This window comes from Antennarius striatus, chromosome 17 (assembly GCF_040054535.1).
Source record: "Antennarius striatus isolate MH-2024 chromosome 17, ASM4005453v1, whole genome shotgun sequence".
Lineage (NCBI taxonomy): Eukaryota > Metazoa > Chordata > Actinopteri > Lophiiformes > Antennariidae > Antennarius > Antennarius striatus.
Window position 1 is genome coordinate 11106903 of NC_090792.1, and position 19417 is coordinate 11126319.

The window sequence follows — 19417 nt, forward strand, 5'->3', positions numbered from 1 at the left end:
ACAGTTTGCGACCCAATTAGAAAAAATAGACGGCGCAAAAAATGTAAGCAGGGAAAAAATAATAAATAAACACACAAAGAAGAAAATAGGTCAAAGAAAACATACACAAACAAAGAAGGAAGTAGGTAAATATAATCAAAAATGTTCTTTCTCTGTCTCGCTCGTTCTCATATATGAAAAGTCTCTGATATATATCTGAGTCCAAAACACGTATCAATACATCTACCAGTTGTAATTTAATAGAGGGACTTTGGCTGTTTCTTTTTAACCGCTTTAATAGAGTTACAGACAGGTGGCATTCACGGCTTAGCCACAACGTGGGAATTTTTTTAAATTTTAGTTTACTTCGAGTGGTCTTTCATTCACCTTCGTGGCATTTCTCATTAAAGTTTCCTGTTTCTCCGTGTGTTCACGTAGGCAAATAAATAGTGTACTTTCTTGCTTTGAAGTAACGAGTGTTTCGTTTGAAGATGCCGTTTAATCTTAGGTTGTGTCCCTATATATACAGTATATATAGACCTGTTAGCTTTTCCCTACACACTAAACACAACGGGATCGTTCGCTGTTTTGCCTCGAGTTCATCGTCTTTGCTTTCTTTGAACAGGGAAATTAAATACTGTACAGACAGACAGACAGAGACAGACAGCCAGAGGAGGAACCCAGCCGCTAGGTGGCGCTGGTCGTAATTATCCCTTCTTTACATGGTGATGAATGAAGCGGGGCGAGAGGTCAGAGTTGAATGTTTGACAGAAAGCTGAATATGGATTCCATATTTCACGAGAAAGTAAGTTAAACCCTTTAATTCCACATGTTTAGCCTCAGCATTCCCTTCTGGTTGTATCGAAAGCTTTGGACGTTCCGGAAGAGATTTGTTTCTCGGGCCTGGTCGGTGTGATGAGGTCTGTGGTGGTGTTTGGGAGTATTGTTGTCAAGAAAGCTAAAATGCTAATTGCTCCTGCTCTCCAGAGGTGAAGAAAAGTTTATTTCTTGCAATGTGTGTCGACGCAGAGAGATTCGTAAAGGTAGTCAGCTTGCTATCTAATATGTAGTTGGTAAAAAGGTGTCTTAGCATTGCTATATGGTCTTTAAATGGAGAGACTGTGCGCAAGCTAGCTGTTTTGAGCTCTAATGTTGTATGGTACTTTACGTAAATATATACCAAACCATTAAAAATGATTGTTGATCCCGTTTAGATTAAACTGTAATTTCTTGACATAACTAATTCCCTGTTTAATCTGTGTTATTTGCTCCGATGTCTTAGCACCAATCATTTCTGTGTTTGTAGCAAGAGGGCTCCCTTTGTGCCCAGCACTGTCTCAACAACCTGCTCCAGGGTGAGTACTTCACTCCCGTGGATCTGTCCTCCATCGCTCACCAGCTTGATGAAGAGGAGAGGATGAGGATGGCGGAGGGAGGAATGGCCAGCGAGGAGTATAGAACTTTCTTACAGGTGAGGGAACACAGCAGGTGAATGTTAGTCATTACAAGCTATTACCAAACCAAACAGCTCCCAACTTGATCTGTAACTCTGGTTCCAGCAACCATCTGGGAACATGGATGACAGCGGTTTCTTCTCAATTCAAGTGAGTGGCTTTATTCTTTGTTCATTAAATGATCAGTAAATGTTACATCTGGCAATGACATCAGTTTAATTCTCTGTCAAATTATTTCTTTAGGTAATTAGCAATGCTCTGAGAGTATGGGGCCTGGAAATAATCCTCTTCAACAGCCGGGAGTATCAGAGCTTGATGGTTAATCCAATGTAATGATTATTTCTTTTAGGACATTACTGTTGTAGATTCATCTGTATTCACTACCTGACAGGTGAGGTGTATGTTGACAGCTGTTCCATCCTTTATATTTCAGAAATGAGAAAGCCTTTATTTGCAACTATAAAGAGCATTGGTTTACTATACGGAAACTTGGACAACAGGTATGAGGCATTTCTTGTCATCGTACAAAAAATAATCTTGCATTATTTTAATTTTTTGTGTTTATGAATGAATGTTTTTATTACAGTGGTTTAATCTGAACTCATTGTTGACTGGACCAGAGTTGATATCAGACACCTATCTAGCACTTTTCCTTGCACAGTTACAACAAGAAGGTAGTGTAAAATATAGTCTTTTGAAGCTGTTTGCAGGCTGTAATTCAGAAAAGATTCTAAGAGTTTAATTTTGCAGGTTATTCAATATTTGTGATCCGAGGAAACCTCCCGGAGTGTGAAGCAGAACAGATCCTCGGATTCATGAGAGTGCACCAGCAACAGAGACCAAGGCTTATTGGAGAGGAGGAGGCTCAGACAAGTGCTGGGTATGAATTACATATGCAGACGCTCCAACCTATAACAACTTATTGTTATTTAGAAAAGGAGTATCTTAGTGTGTGTCTATGTTTCAAGTTGCTAACAATAAACTTTGAATTACGTGTGGCAGCTTATGAAGCTTTGTGCTTTGAGCAGCAGATCAGCAGCTCTGGCACAAATGGAAATGGGTGTTGGTGCAGAAGATGAGGTTGTTGATGAAGATGATGAGCAGCTGAAGAGAGCTCTGGCACTCAGCAGACAGGACATAGATGTGGAAGATGAAGAAGCTGATCTACGCAGGGCAATACAGCTCAGCATGCAAGGTAAAGGAGAAAAATGTATTACACTTATGTTAAGCATTTTAATATATTTTTGCTATGTATTGTTTGGACTCTACACCTGAGTCATGTTAATAATTTTTGTATCTTACAGCCTTATTTTAATAATTAGTTGTATTTGTTCACAACAATAGCATTAAAATACAAAAATAAAAGTGTTTTACTGAATTTATGTTGACATGCCAACACTTAAGATGAATGATTATTTAATAATAGGAGCTGTAATGAGCAGCGAGTCTTCAGACTGTGAAAAGGGAAATGTGAAATCAGGGAGCCAGGTAGCAGGAAGCACTAGTGAACAAAAAGAAGTTAAGAAGGAAACGCTTACAGCCGAGGAACTTAGGAAGAGGAGACAAGCCTACTTTGATCGGTAGGTATAACTGCAAACATTGTCATGGTAACAGATGCAGGAGGGGCAAAAACAATATTGAAAAATAGTCTTACAATAGCAGTACTATATATCTATGACATTTTTGCCGTTGTCGCTCCCTGTTGACGTTTTAGGCAACAACAAGCTCAGCCAGACACTCCAACACAACCAGACACAGAATCAACATGTGGCTCGGGTCAGTACATCCACTATTATTACTGTATATAACGCAAGTTTGAAGGACTTTCTAAAATAATCCAAGTCGTGAAATGTACTAACCCAAATCCTCTTCTAGGGTCACAAAACACTGGACTGGAGGACCAACAACAAAAACGTAGTCAGTGAAGGCGATGTGAAACATTTGCCTCCTTGTTTACTGCTTGGATTGACGACCCCGTAGAGGGTTAGCTTTGCTCCTTCCTCTAACCTTTTTGCATATGCGAACACATGGATCGCCACAGGGCTGGTATGTTTCCCCTGGTTAGTTCGCAGACAGGCTACAGAGAAGATAACAATGGCAAAGAAAAAGCAGGAGTTAGTCTATTCTAACTCGCTGAGGCTGGGAATATGCTGACAACAAAACTCTTGATGCAGTTAATCCAAGTTTGCAAATGCCTTTTTACCATGGCGCCTTCTATTTGTATTGTGTACTCTTTTTTATTCTTGTTTTTCCTCTGGAAGACATGGAATTTAATTTTCAGCATACAAAGAGTGTGTTTACCTGAGTGGATGAATGCAAACAGGAATGAGTGTGAATCACAGAAGACCAATGATAATGCCACAAACAAAAATTTATTAACCGTCTATAACTGTCTTCATTTATATCCTTGCATTTGCAGGAGATTCCAATGCCATTTTAGTTTGAAATGTTGTGATGTATTGAAAAAGCAGCACTGACACATGTCGGGGGTTTTTTTTGTTGTTTTTTTTCTCACCTCAATCATGTTTTTGTGAATATGTGTGACTATACCCCGAATGTATGATATGTTTGATGTGGCTTTTCATCACGTTTAAGTAAGCCTAATAAATAATTTAAGATTAACAGTCCATGAATGTTTTGGCCATTTTAGATGGACACTGAACGACAATTCTACAGAGCTATTTGCTGAGTTAAAGATACATTTGACTGACTAACTGCTTAATTTTATAACTTATTCCAGATAAAGTTGATGTGTAATTTAAAACAAAGAAGCAGTCAGTGAAAACAATTAAGCTGCAGCTGAGATGTAAATACCCGGTTATCTGTTTTTTCCCCCGTCTTAAACTGCAGTCTCACATTCAACAGGCCTGTGTTTTCAGTATTTGTTATGAACGGTAACGGAGCATGTTTATGATAAAAACCAGTTTATGATACGTCCCTGAAATACTTGCTTGATTGCAATGATTTGAATGATCCTGTATTCCAGTAATACTTAAAAAAAAGGCTGTACACATTAGTTGTACAAATATATATTAATTTGCACATTTGCTACTGATTAAAGCAACAAAAGCCATTAGCTGATTGATGACCTCCAGAAATAACAGTAAACTAGCAAGAAGGGAGATTTTTATTTCATTCCATTCTTTGTAGAATTTAAAATCCAAAGAAAAACAAAACATTAACATTTCTCACTATGTTTGCACCTTTTGTAGTTTTTTTTCTTTTGTTATGCTAAATCTCGTTGAAATTAATTTCACCCTGTTCATTCATAAAATCCTAAATCAGCACACAATGTTAACAAATGGACCACATTACAGCATTAAAACTGGGAATTTTGTTTACAATTGTTTTGTTTTCTGGAACCAATTTTCAGCATGATTATATCTAGATGTGTTGCATTTTATGTCTTCTTGTGCTGGATGACTGCGACTTCCCTGATTATTGTCTTTCCTTTTGATCCATTAGGCTGTTTTCTATTTATAGGGCATGTGTGAATGATGCTAAAATGTTGGTAGCCGGGTTTTTTTTTTTACACTAATTTCTCTCACTACATTCTCACAGTAAACACCTGTAATTTTAGCACATGATTTGATTTAATGTATAGTTCTTATTCCCAGATTAAAGTGACATTCACTCCTCTGCAGTCTCTTGTTTTCTGGTAATTTAATGTGACTTGGTTACTGGGGGTTGTTATGGCATACCCACATGGGGGAGGTGCTGTATGCTTAAAAAAAAAAAAAAACTGCTTTTAGTTAATATGTAACGCTCAGAGCACACTTGCACTTTGTATCCCCAAATAATAGATGGAGCTTTAGACATATTCTTGCCCAAGCTGAATGGTACGTATATGGATAATTTTGCGGAAAAAAAATTTCAGTCTCAATTCTGTCTGATTATGATTGTAAGGTAAATAAGGAAGAATATTGTATTGAGATATAGTCTGCATTATTACTTTGAAATGAACTGTGTTGATGTTCGGTTGTGTTCTTGGTAATTTTTTCATACGGGAATGTTTACACCTTTCAATGTTCAGCCAGATCTACAAACATGTCAGCACACAAGATGATGGGATTTATTTTCCTTGTGGTCTACATGTGCTTTTTCATTCCGGTCCAACAAGCACGCATTGATGGTCCCACAATCTCAGATCTTTCCTTCAAAAACATGGATTTTGCCATGAACCTTTACAGGAAAATATCCACTTACCATGACAAAAACATCTTTTTCTCACCTCTGAGCATCTCCACTAGCTTCGCTGCTCTTTTAATGGCTTCAGATGGTGTCACACACACGGAAATACTTAAAGGGATTAACCTGGATGAGCTGGAGCGGGCAGACCAGCCAGATCTTCTCCCAAAACTCTTTCAACTCCTTAATGAGAACATCACACAGAATGGATCATTGAAATTGGATCAAGGCATGGCCCTCTTTATTCACACACAGTTTGAAGCGGAGAATTTATTTCAGGACCAAATTAAGATGTTTTTTGATGCAGACATCAAAGCTATAGATTTTAGCAACACAAAAGGAAGTATCAGCCTCATCAACGAGTATATCAAGCAGAAAACTAATGGCAAGGTGACAGAGATGATTTCCACCTTGGATGAAATGACTCAACTCATGTTAATCAACACAATTTTCTTCCAGGGTGAGTTACTTCACTTGTAGTCTAGGGTGTCATCTTGTGTTAACCTTTGACAGTGTCCACAGTTAACAGGATTGTTTTGTCCACAGGCACCTGGAAGATGCCTTTCAACCCCAATTTTACTTATAACGCACCCTTCTACATTGACAACTACAGTGTTGTGCAGGTGCCGATGATGTTTAAAGATGATAAGTTCTACATGATGGATGATGTTCCTCTTGGTGCCAAAGTGCTTAAGCTTCCATACCTGGAAGGTGTTTCTATGCTCATCCTGCTGCCAAACAAAGGCATGGACTACACAGAAATTGATGAGGAAATCACAGCTGAGAGGTTTTCAAGCTGGATCAGAAAGTTGAGAAAAGTGTAAGTTTTTAATTTGAAAAAATACAAGAAAAAAACAAAAAAAGAGAAAGGCAAAAACTTACACGCAGAGCCTTCAAGTATTCTCAAGTATTTTAGCTACATTTTTGAAACATTGTGTTACATTTTTTGACATCTGTTACAAAATGATGTTTAAAAGACACCTGATGTTAAATATTTAAAGGTAACATGGGAGTCTACTCATCACATATCATTCACAGCAAACTAGAAGTCAATATGCCCAAATTCAAGATGGAGCAGTCGTACTCCTTACACGACCTTCTGCCAGACATGGGCATGGGCAGCGTGTTCAGTAATTCAGCCAATCTCACAAAGTTGAGTAAGAATGAACGCCTCAAGGTGTCAGAGGTTAGTTTTCATAAGATTTTAAAATATGAGCATCAATATTCCATTGTCTACGGATTATGATAATGTGTCATGTGAAATCACAGGTGCTACACAAGGCTGTGATTGATGTGGATGAGACTGGAACCACAGCAGCAGCTGCCACAACAATCGGCATCACTTCGTATTCCTTACCCAAGACCTTCACCATCAACAGACCGTTCTTCTTCTTCATATACCACGAAAACACAAACTGCATGCTGTTCATGGGGAGGGTGATTGACCCCACCAAAAACTAGCACTCAAAACTGTATTGTTTGAGTTCTGTAGTGATTGCACGTACTATTTTGTTGTTTTTTAATGCTGTTAACAAATTATTTCAATTTTTTATGTTTGTGCTTTTCTGTTCTTCAAGGCTGCCTGTATGCCAAACCATAAAGAACTGTTATCTGGGTCCTTATTTTGGATTTGATCAAATAATTTCAACTCCCAAGGAATGCCAACTGTATGCCACACATTAAGTGTGAGAGCCTCAGTAACTGAATCACTTTCAATATAATGGATAAATCAACAAATTATATTCTAATTGTATTCATTGCATCTAAAAATTTCGTTACCATTTTTTAATGAATTGCTTTTTTAGTGGTTTATAAATTGTAATTTGTTACTCATATTAATGCTCAAATTAATAAATTAAATGTTTAACATTTATGGTTTTATTTGATGGATTATTTAGAAAAACATTAACGAACGTATTTATATTTTAATTTGTATGCAAATATCTAAAAATTCCCTAAAGACATTTAAATCAATAGTTTTCGTAATCTGCTTATTCAGACTACAAATATCCGAAAGACCAGCTTGTTCGGGAACATAGTTCTGTTACATCAGCTACTTTTGGCTCGTACATTTTTTTAAACATTGCTTAATAGGTTGAATATTAAATACAGGTTTAAATTATAGTTTGACACAATTTAACGAAAGAAATAACATACAGTATATTCTTTTTTTTTTAAATTATTATTAATAGGAACATTCCTGAAGGAAAAGATCTCTGGAATCGTGGCTGCAGTTGTTGGACTAATAAAGTTTTTTCAAAACACGTGATCATCACTGTCATGGCCGCGTCCTCATGTTGTGCGTGGTTGTTATCGTTTGCGACAGTAAGTGATGATAATGTACTTTTATTGTACAACTTTCACTAGTTAATTTTGAAAGCTTAACAAGCTAACTGTATACGATACGTGTTCTACTGTATTCTATACATTCGGAGGGACTTAGCTGCTAGCTAAGACCTAGCTATCCTAGCTGCTAGGTCACGTTACACGTTTAACAAACGCGTTCAAGAGAGATATTTGAACATATTGATACACTTTAATCAGTGGAATAATGAAAACAAATAAGATGAAGCCCTCAAAAAAGCGCCAGTCCTTTGGGCCGCAAAAACGAGCTAAACGGAGTATCGTCGTGAAAGGCAACTGGAAAGCTGTAGATCTTGATCCCAGCCTCTTCTCCGAGGAGGGCATGGAGGGTCTAGTGTGTTTTGAAGAGCTGAAAAGTTACCGTTTGGTGGATTCTGAGAAGGCTGCAGCCAAAGCAGAGAAAGAACTGAAAAAGACGCAGAAGAAAAAAGCGAAGAAAAGAAAAGCCAGCGAGGTCGAGGAATCCGAGGAGAAGGTAGGTGAGAAGGAGAGCCAAGAGGAAGTGCAGCCAGCAAAGAAGAAACCCAAGAAGAAGAAAAAGAAACCAAAAGAACAGGATTCAGTCCAGCCTGGTGAAACATGTGCTGAAGCTACACAAGAGGATGTGGCTGCAGGTGACGAGGAGGGAAAGGAGGATGCACCGGCTGAAGAGGACTCCTCAAAAAATGCAGTCAGTTTAAAAACTGATGCTGAATTAAAACCCACACAAAAGATCAAAAAGAGGAGAATGAAACAGAAAAAACAGGAAGAAAAGGCTGCAGGCCCAGAGTCTCCATCAAGCCCTCAGGGGCAGGAAAAAAATGAAGAAAAAGTGAGTAAGCCCCTAAAAAAAGAAAATAATAATTGGACAAAATGGGCACTTTCTCGCTCTAATGACAAAGATTCAGATGTGAGTGCATGGAAGGACTTGTTTGTTCCTGCCCCTGTGCTAAAAGCATTGAGCAGTCTTGGATTTTGTTCACCAACTCCTATTCAAGCGTTGACTTTACCTTCAGCAATCAGGGATCGTATGGATATCCTTGGGGCAGCTGAGACGGGTAAGAGAAAATACCTTTTTCTTAAATCTGATTTTGTTTTCCCATAAATTAAGATGATGTAAACATTTTCATTTCAGGGAGTGGGAAGACATTGGCTTTTGGTATTCCCATGATCCACACCGTCTTGGAGTGGAGAAACACTTCAGCAAATCCTGCTCCTGATGTTGCCAAATCAACAACTCAAGTAGAGAGTTTATATTTACCAGCTGTGGCGTCCGCAAACTTGGGAGAATGCACAATAGTTGACAAAGTGGATGACATAGAGGACAATGGAGAGGGTGCAGGCATCACAGAGGAGGATCAACGCAGCACAAGTGAACATGACAGTGAAGATGAGCGTGAAGCTTATGAACATAACGACAATAAGTTTGGATGTGTTCAAGTAATTGAAAATGCAGAGTTTGATTTTGATCAGGCGACTGAAGCAGAAGGAACTCCTGATAGCAGTCAGAGTCAACCTCTGCTTGGACTTGTGCTCACTCCCACCCGAGAGCTGGCTGTTCAGATTAAACACCACATTGACGCTGTCACAAAATTCACAGGTAGATGATTTAAGTTTTTCTGAATAATTATACTGAAGTATGAATGTGGAAATAGTCATGGTATTACTGTTTTGCAGACATCAAAACAGCAATAGTAGTGGGTGGAATGGCACAACAGAAACAAAGGAGGATCCTCAAGCGCAGACCAGAGATCATTATTGCCACTCCAGGACGTTTGTGGGACTTGATCAAGGAGAAACATCCACATCTGATGAACTTAAGACAGCTTAGGCAAGTCACACATCAAAAATCTGTCCTATGTGATGGTGAAAATTACTAATGAAAACTAATATATGGCATGTATGAAGATGTCGGAAAACATTTGATTTCAGATAGTTATCATTATGTGTTTTACAAACTTTGTCCCTATGTATGCCACTTTCAGAATTTTGTAGATATGTTTTGAAAAGTCCAACTGCAGTATACACTGACAATCAAGATACAATATGTCTGGATTTCTATGCTGTGATCAGGATGAAATATAGAGAATTTGCAAATAAGGAATATACAACAGTTCATTAATCCTGTAGGTAACGTGTAGTGTAATTGCTGGTGCAAGAGGTTAGGTAAAAACAACCCAGGAAATCTATGTTATTGTATTTTAAAATGTTTAGGATCCAAGAAACACACTGTTTGAATAACACATAGAATAATGATGTTACCTTCAGACACTGTAGTGCTAACTGTGGAGGAGTTCTTGTGGAGTCATTCTCAAACAAAAGACTTGAGACAGCAGCAAAATGTGATTGAATGTTGAAAACAAATGGATAGTACTGACTTAATCTTCTTTCATAGTCCACTGGAAGCTGAAATGCTATTCACTGACAGTGTCACCGTGGGTAGCACAGGACAACTGAATTTCAAAATGCTACTGTCTTCCTGATTTATTCTGCAGGTGCCTGGTCATTGATGAAGCAGATCGCATGGTAGAGAGAGGCCACTTTGCAGAGCTGGAGAGTCTGCTGGAGATGCTGAACACCGTACACTTTAACCCCATGAGGCAGACATTTATTTTCTCAGCCACTCTGACCATGGCTCGCAGCCTGCCCACCCGGCTCCTGCAGAAGAAGAAGAAGAAGAGCCTGGACCAGAGAAACAGAGTGGAAATTCTCATGGAGAAAGTGGGTATCAAATCCAAACCCAAAATTGTTGACCTGACCAGGAAGGAGGCGACAGTAGAGACCCTCACAGAGACGCAAATCCACTGCCAGAAGGAGGAGAAGGACTTCTACCTGTATTACTTCTTGCTGCAGTATCCCGGCCGCACCATGGTGTTTGCCAACAGTATAGATTGCATCAAGAGACTGAACTCCCTACTGGTGATCTTGAACTGTACACCGCTGCCTCTTCATGCAAACATGCACCAGAAACAACGCCTGAAAAACCTGGAACGCTTTGCTGAGAGAGACAGGTGCGTTCTGCATTACCGCAATATCTGAGGCAGGGACTTAATCTCCAGGTTTTCAGGCTTCCTCCCACCTCCAAAAACATGCACTTCAGGTGAATTGATCTGCTCCAAATTGCTCGTAGGTTTGGATGTGTGTGTTTCATGCAGATCTATGATGCACCGGGGATGCGTCCGGAGCGGATCCCCACCATCCATCTGTAGTCCGCTGGTATAGGCTTCAGCACCTCTCCAAGCAGTAGAAAATGAATGAACGAAAAACAAATGACTGTGGCTTTTTCTTTTGAATAATCAAATGAAACCCAGAAAGAAAAGAATGTTTATATCCACATTTCATTCACAGATGTGTCCTGCTTACTACTGATGTGGCTGCAAGAGGACTTGATGTCCCTGATGTCCAGCATGTCATCCACTACCAGGTAAAGTCTTGTTTCTAGATTGTAAGTGTGTATTATTTCAGATAGTTGACATTCAATCAGTTCCTTTATTATCACCCCCTGTAAACATAAATGCTGATCAACTTTCACGCTGACCAGGTTCCCAGGACATCTGAGACTTACGTCCATCGGAGTGGCAGAACAGCAAGAGCCACCAAAGAAGGTCTGAGTTTGCTGCTGATCGGCCCAGAAGACATGATAAACTTCAAGAAGATTTATAAGACTCTTGAAAAGGATGAGGAGGTTCCTGTGTTCCCCATAGAGATGAAATGCATGGAAGCAATAAAGGTGAGATCCAGGTCCTACCTCATGTGAAGAATCGATTCTGAATTTTTCCATTTATTGACGAGCATGTTCCTCCACAGGAGAGAGTAAATTTGGCCAGACAGATAGAGAAGATTGAGTTTCATAATAGCAGAGCGAAGCAGCACAACTCCTGGTTGAGACAGGCAGCAGATGCTCTGGAGGTGGACCTGGATGATGACCTTTTAATTGGTAAAATCTCTAATAACAAGTTCAGTGTGTTTAAAAATGTGTAACAACAGGCAACTAAATATTCACTTCATGTCCCCAGGCGGAACAAGGGATGAAGATGATGACAGGGAACAGCAGAAGATGGTGAAGGGAATGAAAAAGCATTTGAAGCATTTGATCTCCCAGCCCATATTCAAAAACGTGATCAAGACCAAGTACCCCACTCAGATGGGAAAGCTGTCGCTGCCTCACATGCCTCTAGCAGAGAAGGAAAGTGCCCTCACCAGGGTTTCAGCACAGGAGAAGGCAGAAAAGTTAAAGAAGGCTGTTCCACCAAAGCAAAAACAGACAAAAAACCCCCAAAAAAACAGCTGTGATTTGCCATAAAAATTGAAAAGGATTCAATAGAATTGATGTATGTCATTTGACATAAAGTTTTAGTTCATTCAAGCAAACAAATTTTTATTAAAAATGTTTATTGCAAAACGTGCAAAAAATGTATTTTAAGATATTCAATTGCTGTATTGCTGTAAGATTTGATTTTAAAAAGTATCTTAAAGTCCATTAGAGTTTTTCTGAAAGTCATTCCTGAGTTGAGCCGAGTCCTTGTGGATCATTGGTCAGTTTTGTGGTCTTGGGTAAAGGATGTTATAATGTGAGGTTTGGTGGAGGAGATGCAGGGAAGGTTCAGCACCTTCTGGAATGACGTGGTGAGTCAACTGCTCTTCATCGCCCTCCAGGGAGACTATGTGGATGCAAATATCCAAGGCCTGTGACAGAGCTAAGATGTCCACGTGATCACACTCCATCGCCATCGCCTCAACTTCCTGTATGAAAACAAAACCATACATTACCTTTGGGGTTGCATTGGCATAGCTCTCTTATTTTAGGAATTTGATAGTGAAAAATGAGTCACTACTTTGTCACTAGGTGGCAGCAACACTCACTAACCTGATGGCAATAGACTAGCAGATTGGGCGCCTCCACAAAGTTGTAGAAGAAGTCTGCATGGTTTTGCAGGTGAGCAGAAGTGAGCATCCTGAGATACTGCACCAGGCTGTCAGAAGTCATCTGTTCATTGAAGAGTCGGAGCAGCTGCTCTTCCTGCTCATCACGTTGGCACTGCTCCACAACATGCACCATCTGACAAAAAAAGTAATTTTATGTTTTCTTTTGATCATTTAACTTAGGAGTTTATATATATAATACATAATTTCAAATCAATGTTATGGCTGTAAGAGAAATGCTTGATTTACTGTGTTCATGTGATGCCTAAAGGAACTCTCATCGAATCCCGCTGAGGAGAAGTGGTTGCTGGTTTCAATGATTGTCTCCTTAAATCTGAAATTGAAACCATTAAGTCACGACCGCGTTAATAATCGATCATCGGTTGGAGTGGAGTGATGATGGGGACTGACCGCTGCAGAGCCCTGGCGTTGTGCAGGATAGACTCCAGGTGGGCGAAGCACAGCGCTCTGTAGAAGCAGTTCCCATCTCCCCGCACTTGTCTGACGGAGGAAAACTGGGCGCTTAAATCCTGATCAAGTGCAAAACATGCGATTAGTCGACATGAATAAATCGGGGTGACTCTGATAACCGTTCTACAGACATACTTTGTATTTAGCAGGCAGCGTTTGCGCAGGGAACAGCGTAGAAATGTCCTCTCTGCTGGAGACGAATCTCCAAGCCTCCATCTGTCGACAAACAAAGATTGTTATCGCCCCTGAGACCAAACCGCGGTCACGTGACAGGTCCGGGTTTTTTTCCCCCCACAAACGTGAAAACAACGTGAGAAAAACGTAGTTACAGTTTCAGAACCCTCTTTGCGTCAAGCCGGTGTCAAAACATTTGGTGCAATTTAATTCCATTTTCTTGAAACCGGATGTTTGTAAGTGTGACGTGTTCGTTTTAAAGGGGCCGCACGCCGCCCGTTTTAATGCTGACGTCAACGCGTTGTCTGGAGGCTCAAAGCAAAGGTTAGAAAGACGGGTTTTGAAAAACATGGCAACCCTGAATGTCCATCACTGTACTGTCGGACTGATAGGTGAGGGTTATCAAGGGGGAAAGGAATACTCAGGTCCTTTAAAACACGTGGTTAGATTTGTCTGGAGTTAAAAACATATTTGTGTCCTATTAAAATAGAAGTCAATAAATAAATAAACAACAATCACAATAATAGTAACAATAATAATTAAAAAAAAACTTCAAATTTTTTAAACAATTTTACTAAATTGTTTAGGAGCTTCTTACCTCCTAAACAATGGACAAAATCAAGCAGCAGGGTAGTGGCATGATTCTGGTCACAGTGTCTCATCCAAGTCATTGTTGAAGATGAAATCTTTAAACCTTTTTGCATCAGTGGGTTAGTTTAACACGGAATAATCACGCACGACAAAAGCATTCATATTTGTATGTATTCACTAAGAATGACCACAAAATGAGAACTATATACAGACACATCACTGGAAAAATGTTTTCTCCAGTTGAAACGGAAAAAATCAGTGCATTTTATAATCCACGAAATATACATAATCTTAGTGGAGTAAGCAGTAAAATGGTTCCTCTGACATGCAGCGGAACAGAATAAGGATGTAACATCACATTTAAACATTCTCATACAGTGGTATTTAGAAATGTTCATGTAATACTGTGTTTGAATAAAGGTATTTAATAATTCTTTACAGATGATTCCTAGTACACAGCTTTCTGGTGATGTCAGGGACTGAAAGGAATGGAGTCAGACATTCCAGTAGGATACTGTGTCACAAAACACACTCTGAAAATGTCTTGACATGTTTTACAGCTTTACCTGCATTTTTCTGATGAGTAACAATGGAACATACAGTAGCAGCAGATCATTGTCTGCAGTTGAAGGCCATGAGAAAACCTTTAAAACTGTCTAAATCAGGTCAAAGTCAAGGTTTTACATAATATATTTGCTCAATTTTATAAATAAAATACAGAATATAAAATGGTAAATAAGATAATTCTGTCACAGTCACAGTATACTCACCATCCAAGATGTGTGTCACATGTAAAAAAAAGTAAGTTTGACTTTATTTATATAGCACCTGAATACAAGTTACAATGGGCTTAGCATAAAACAAGAACAACAGGAAAATGCAACACAAGCACAGAATGCCTTCATGATAAATTCAAAATTCTTACAAACATACAAACAGTACCTACATACACATATAGAAAGGTTCATTTAAAAAGTGTGTTAAATAATTTTTGTTTTATTAAATAGACAACAGACCCAGTTTATTCAACAGGAGGTTTGTTCCAGAGGTTTGCTGCTGGCGACGCAAATGAGCATCACTTGATTTAGAGATTGGTTCATTTTACAGCTGAGTGTATGGCCTGTAAAAGCTGGTCATTGCTGCTGGTCAAAAAAAGACTAACAGGTCAGGATGGGTAAAGAAAATTTCAGGGTTAATGTAATACTAATATTCCTTGTATATGAAACTAGTGGAGACAAATATTTAAAATATCTTTTGCTGTTTTTTCAGGATCAGTCATGAGAAACTCATTTTTGACATGCAGTTGACCGACTACCTGCCGTTAGGAATGTAAATTACTAACAAGTCAACAATAAGTATTTCTCAGGATGTTTTGTTGCTTTAGCTGTAACACTCAGATAAGTGGTAATGAAATATAATTGGTGATTATTGTCTGTGTGACAAATTTGAAAAATATGTAAATATGTAAAACGGTGCCTGACAACAGGGATATGTGACAACAACAGAGCAGTCTAATCTTCTCTTAAAAATAATCATGTTTACCATATTTCATGAATAAAAATGAAAAACATCCCACAAAATCCTCACACTATAATCTAAATTTAATTTAAAATTTTTAATTTCTGATGCAGAAATAGTCAATTAACATCTGAAACAAAATTTTACACATTATATCCTGTATTTACAATATTATACTATACTGTGAAACTTTATCATACAACACTCAAAAATTCGCTTTCACTCTCATGATAGAACGAGCATGAAAACAGGATGTTAGGTTCTAAAAAGTTCTTCATCAGCTCATCGTCTCGCTCTTTGTTCTGGCTCTACTTGGACTTTTGAGTCGTGCTTTACTGCCGATGCTTTTCATGGATCCCCTCTCCCCTCTGCCAGTCAGAGCTGTTCTACTTGTCGTTGCAGACGCCGACTCCATCAGCCTCCTCGCTCTCCTCTCTGTGTCTGCCTTGTCCAGAAGGCACTCCTGAAATCAAACTTATTCAGGAACATTAATTATACAGCAATAATGCTACCAATGTATTCCTTTTCTACAATTTCTGATGATGTACAGGGCTGCAGGCCTGCTGGAGCCTGTCCTAGGTGGAACTGGGTAGAAGGTAGAGTCAGCACTAACTATTGCACACATCCAACTACTCGCTCCAGTGATTACCTTCACCATGTCCATCATTGTCAGTATTTCCATGTCTTCCAAAGGTCCGTATTTTGCTATGTAACACTGCTCTGCAAGGTTTTTGATGACCATCAGTAAGGTTCCCACTTCTTCAACCTGAGAGATGGTGGCACATGTAACACTTCCATCCAAACGTCTGCGTCATTCCTGATTCATAATGAGCATGAAGACGCACCTTCTGTCTGGACAGACCTCGCTCCGCTAGCAGGTTGACCTCAGCCTGTTTGTTCTTCTCCTTCAAAGTTTCTAGCTCAGCCTGGAGTTGAGACAGTTCCTTCATGGACATCTGCAACACATGAAACCTCCCATAAGCTTTCCATTCAGTCATTTATCTATATAGCATTTGTTCAAGTCTGACCAGCTTGTTAAAGCTGTGCTCCTGCTTCATGTTGTGCAGGTCCCGCTGGCCCTGCTGCACCTCCTCCTCCAGGTGCATCAAGCGCTGCAGGAGCTCCTGGTAAGTGATGGACAGGGTCTCATGACGCCAGATGATGGGCATCACCGAAGTTTCGGACCCACTGTCAAGGTAAGCTGAAAAAGGTTGTGTCATTTACAGCCAGTCGGAAATTAATAAATACGGTTTTTAACGTAATATTAATAAATTGTGGATAGAAGAGCAATTTCTGGACTTACTGCTGGGTAGGTAATCTAGAGTTTTCTTCAAATAGTCCTCGTAGATTTTGTATTTCATCATTCTGTCCTTTAAATCTTGCTGCCTGTGAAATGTTATATGAAAAAACTGAGACAAAAGGTGTCATGATGAGAAACATGACACCTTTTTGCTCAGGGTTCAAGTTCCCACCTGGATTTGAGCCATTTGAGCTGTTCTTTCAGATCTTCTATCGCTCTCTGCTTCATCATGTTCTCATCCCGCGCAGCCTCATACTTCTTCTGCGCCCGACGACGCTTTGCTTCATTTTCAGCCACAAACTTCTCAAATCTCATCGTCCTCTCTTTAGTCTGGATACAAAAAAAAAAATCAAGGTCATTTGATAACGATAGACATCAAGTCCCCGATGGTTTGGACTGGCTCAACTCACTTGCTGATGTTTCATTTCCAGGTCAGACCTTCTCTGGGCGAGAGCCTCCACGCAGCTCTTGAACTCCTGTCGTTTGAGGGAGAGTTGTCGGTCCACTTCATCCAACTCTGCCTGCTTCTTCAGAACCAGGGTCTTTTGCAAAGTGTTCACTCCCGACTCAAGCACTCTGCTTGAATTCTAGGAATATGCAAAATACTATAAGTACAAACACAAAAATCCCTATGTTTAAACGATCTTTTAATGAATTTCATGTATTACTTTTAAAAGTCAGTTACAAGCTCCACAATAAAATATTTTTTTTATTGTATTACTAAATACAAAGCCATTTCCCGTTATTTGTCTGTCTTGCTGACTGAAGGTGACTTACCTCTGTTATAACAGGTATATGGTTGACATTTTCTTCCTTTTTCTGTCTAAGGACACAATCGAGACATTTATGAAGACTTTCAAAGAGAAAGAAAGAAGACTTCATGCAGGATGGGTGACAACAAGCAGACTGCAGCCTCACCTGACCTCCTCCGTCTGCGTGACGAACACGTTTCTCATTCTGTTGTTGACCGTCAGGTTCGGACGAGGACCGCTGCTGCCCAGGAGAGGAAGGGAAGAGGTCATGATGGGTCCTGACCACCGAGGTCCGTCAGTCCACGATCGGACGAACGAGCGTCTTTTCCGGATGTTTCCCTGGATTTGTGTATCTGTTGCCAAGGAAACGTAAGCGCGACGGCAGGGAATGGGATGGCTTCTCGGTTGTCATGGCGGTTCTGTTTTATCATTGGCTGAATGAGAGGCATCGACAAGAGATCGTTACCGGTTCACTCGGTTCTCATTCCCGTGACCCGGACTTCCAGACCCGGGTCAGAACCGGGGTTTTTTTGGACGTGAACAAACCCTGTTTGTCTGCCGGTTCAGCCGCAATGTGGACAAAACTCAGACAATAGTCCAGGTGGAGTTTAATATACCGAAGGATCCAAATAAAAGTTCTCATTTTTGCACAAACCGCCTGTGTGCTTTGCATCTCCTAATGAGAGTTGGAGGGGGTAATGTAATCACTTGTTTGTTTGTTTGTTTGTTTGTTTGTTTGTTTGTTTTTCTATAAAATATCTACCAATGTTTCCATCAGCCAAGGATGAGTTTTAGATTTTAAAGTGTATCCCAAATTTTAAAGTGTTCTTTCTTCACTGTGAGATAGAGCTGGGGGTGTGAGGGTGGGGGTTTGTTTGTTTGTTTGTTTGTTTGTTTGTTTGTTTGTTTGTTGCCTGTATCTAGTTGAGATAGGTTCCAGCAGACATGTGAGCAACAAGGTGAATAAACAGCTACAGACAAGACGATTGCATTTGTCTCATATACAAGAGGATTGATGGATGGATGGATGGATGGATGGATGGATGGATGGATGGATGGATGGACGGACGGATTCAGGACAGAGAGAATACATCTGAATCTTCTATTATAAGAAATCCCGTTCTGTCAGTAACTCATGAGCTACTTCGAATAAACTCACAACTGCAAATGGTAGACGTAGCTTTCCATGGTGAAATGTTGAAGTACTGTATTACTTCATTTAACTAGAGGTTGTTGTAACTCAAGTGACATCATGGTGACATCACCATAGTTACATGTAACACCCTTTGTGCAATAATGTGGTGATTGAGGATCTCCTGCTATACAATGCATGTATCAGGCTTTCCTTAAACAAACAGAGTTTAATATGTTTTGTACATTTTTCCCCTCAAGGATAAGGTGTAAAAAGTCTCGACAAAATAACCATCTTCACATTCAAAGTTCATTTTATGCAAATAGGTCTGTGTATTCTGCTGAAAATGGATTTGAATATCAAATTTGGAATATGAAAATCTTGATTCAAAACCATCACCAGTGAACACAGAATTGTTCCTGTCTCAGTGGGAAGTCCATTGTGAGCACACAGTATGCACACGGGAGGTTTTAATTTTCTACATAACAAGTGATGGCTCGAAAATAGAATCACACATGAATCTCAAAACTAGATCTGAAGTAAGAGAAAGTTGTGGTCTCAGCAGATGAATATGAAAACTAGAGTCAAACTG

The 19417-nt window shown here is 39.5% G+C and overlaps 5 protein-coding genes across 9 annotated transcripts; 3 read left to right on the plus strand and 2 right to left on the minus strand.

Moving 5' to 3' along the window:
• The first annotated feature begins 18 nt into the window (after positions 1-18).
• On the plus strand, positions 19-5072 carry atxn3 (ataxin 3). 3 transcript variants are annotated; one of them, XM_068338302.1, is made up of 11 exons: positions 19-125; positions 1286-1450; positions 1539-1583; positions 1677-1762; positions 1867-1933; positions 2020-2107; positions 2184-2313; positions 2462-2628; positions 2860-3013; positions 3148-3209; positions 3309-5072. In XM_068338302.1, the coding sequence occupies exons 2-11, from the start codon at positions 1397-1399 to the stop codon at positions 3356-3358; spliced, it is 903 nt and encodes a 300-aa protein (XP_068194403.1). In that variant the 5' UTR covers positions 19-125; positions 1286-1396; the 3' UTR covers positions 3359-5072. The 3 variants fall into 3 exon arrangements, with proteins under 3 accessions (XP_068194403.1, XP_068194404.1, XP_068194401.1); XM_068338303.1 differs by having other exon boundaries at positions 47-121; XM_068338300.1 differs by lacking the exon at positions 19-125 and adding an exon at positions 713-784.
• Positions 5073-5210: 138 nt separating this feature from the next.
• serpina10b (serpin peptidase inhibitor, clade A (alpha-1 antiproteinase, antitrypsin), member 10b) lies at positions 5211-7492 on the plus strand. 2 transcript variants are annotated; one of them, XM_068338296.1, is made up of 5 exons: positions 5211-5272; positions 5467-6081; positions 6168-6441; positions 6660-6807; positions 6891-7492. In XM_068338296.1, the coding sequence occupies exons 2-5, from the start codon at positions 5481-5483 to the stop codon at positions 7080-7082; spliced, it is 1215 nt and encodes a 404-aa protein (XP_068194397.1). In that variant the 5' UTR covers positions 5211-5272; positions 5467-5480; the 3' UTR covers positions 7083-7492. The 2 variants fall into 2 exon arrangements, with proteins under 2 accessions (XP_068194397.1, XP_068194398.1); XM_068338297.1 differs by having other exon boundaries at positions 5251-5272; positions 5471-6081.
• Positions 7493-7610: 118 nt separating this feature from the next.
• ddx24 (DEAD (Asp-Glu-Ala-Asp) box helicase 24) lies at positions 7611-12454 on the plus strand. The gene is made up of 8 exons (XM_068338295.1): positions 7611-9022; positions 9100-9564; positions 9642-9795; positions 10460-10975; positions 11313-11388; positions 11506-11694; positions 11772-11901; positions 11981-12454. The coding sequence occupies exons 1-8, from the start codon at positions 8173-8175 to the stop codon at positions 12265-12267; spliced, it is 2667 nt and encodes an 888-aa protein (XP_068194396.1). The 5' UTR covers positions 7611-8172; the 3' UTR covers positions 12268-12454.
• Positions 12366-13776, minus strand: LOC137610621 (ubiquitin thioesterase OTUB2-like). Its single transcript, XM_068338304.1, has 6 exons — positions 13688-13776; positions 13494-13574; positions 13299-13417; positions 13137-13221; positions 12832-13023; positions 12366-12707 (listed from the first exon to the last, which is right to left on the minus strand). Exons 2-6 carry the CDS (start codon positions 13572-13574, stop codon positions 12501-12503), a joined length of 684 nt encoding a protein of 227 aa, XP_068194405.1. The 5' UTR covers positions 13688-13776; the 3' UTR covers positions 12366-12500.
• A 1943-nt stretch (positions 13777-15719) lies between these two features.
• On the minus strand, positions 15720-18591 carry ccdc197 (coiled-coil domain containing 197). Of its 2 annotated transcripts, none has more exons than XM_068338298.1 (9): positions 17860-18591; positions 17719-17764; positions 17352-17528; positions 17114-17271; positions 16945-17027; positions 16670-16842; positions 16487-16597; positions 16291-16407; positions 15720-16104 (listed from the first exon to the last, which is right to left on the minus strand). In XM_068338298.1, the coding sequence occupies exons 1-9, from the start codon at positions 17961-17963 to the stop codon at positions 15919-15921; spliced, it is 1155 nt and encodes a 384-aa protein (XP_068194399.1). In that variant the 5' UTR covers positions 17964-18591; the 3' UTR covers positions 15720-15918. The 2 variants fall into 2 exon arrangements, with proteins under 2 accessions (XP_068194399.1, XP_068194400.1); XM_068338299.1 differs by having other exon boundaries at positions 15907-16115; positions 17860-18590.
• Between the last annotated feature and the right edge of the window lie 826 nt (positions 18592-19417).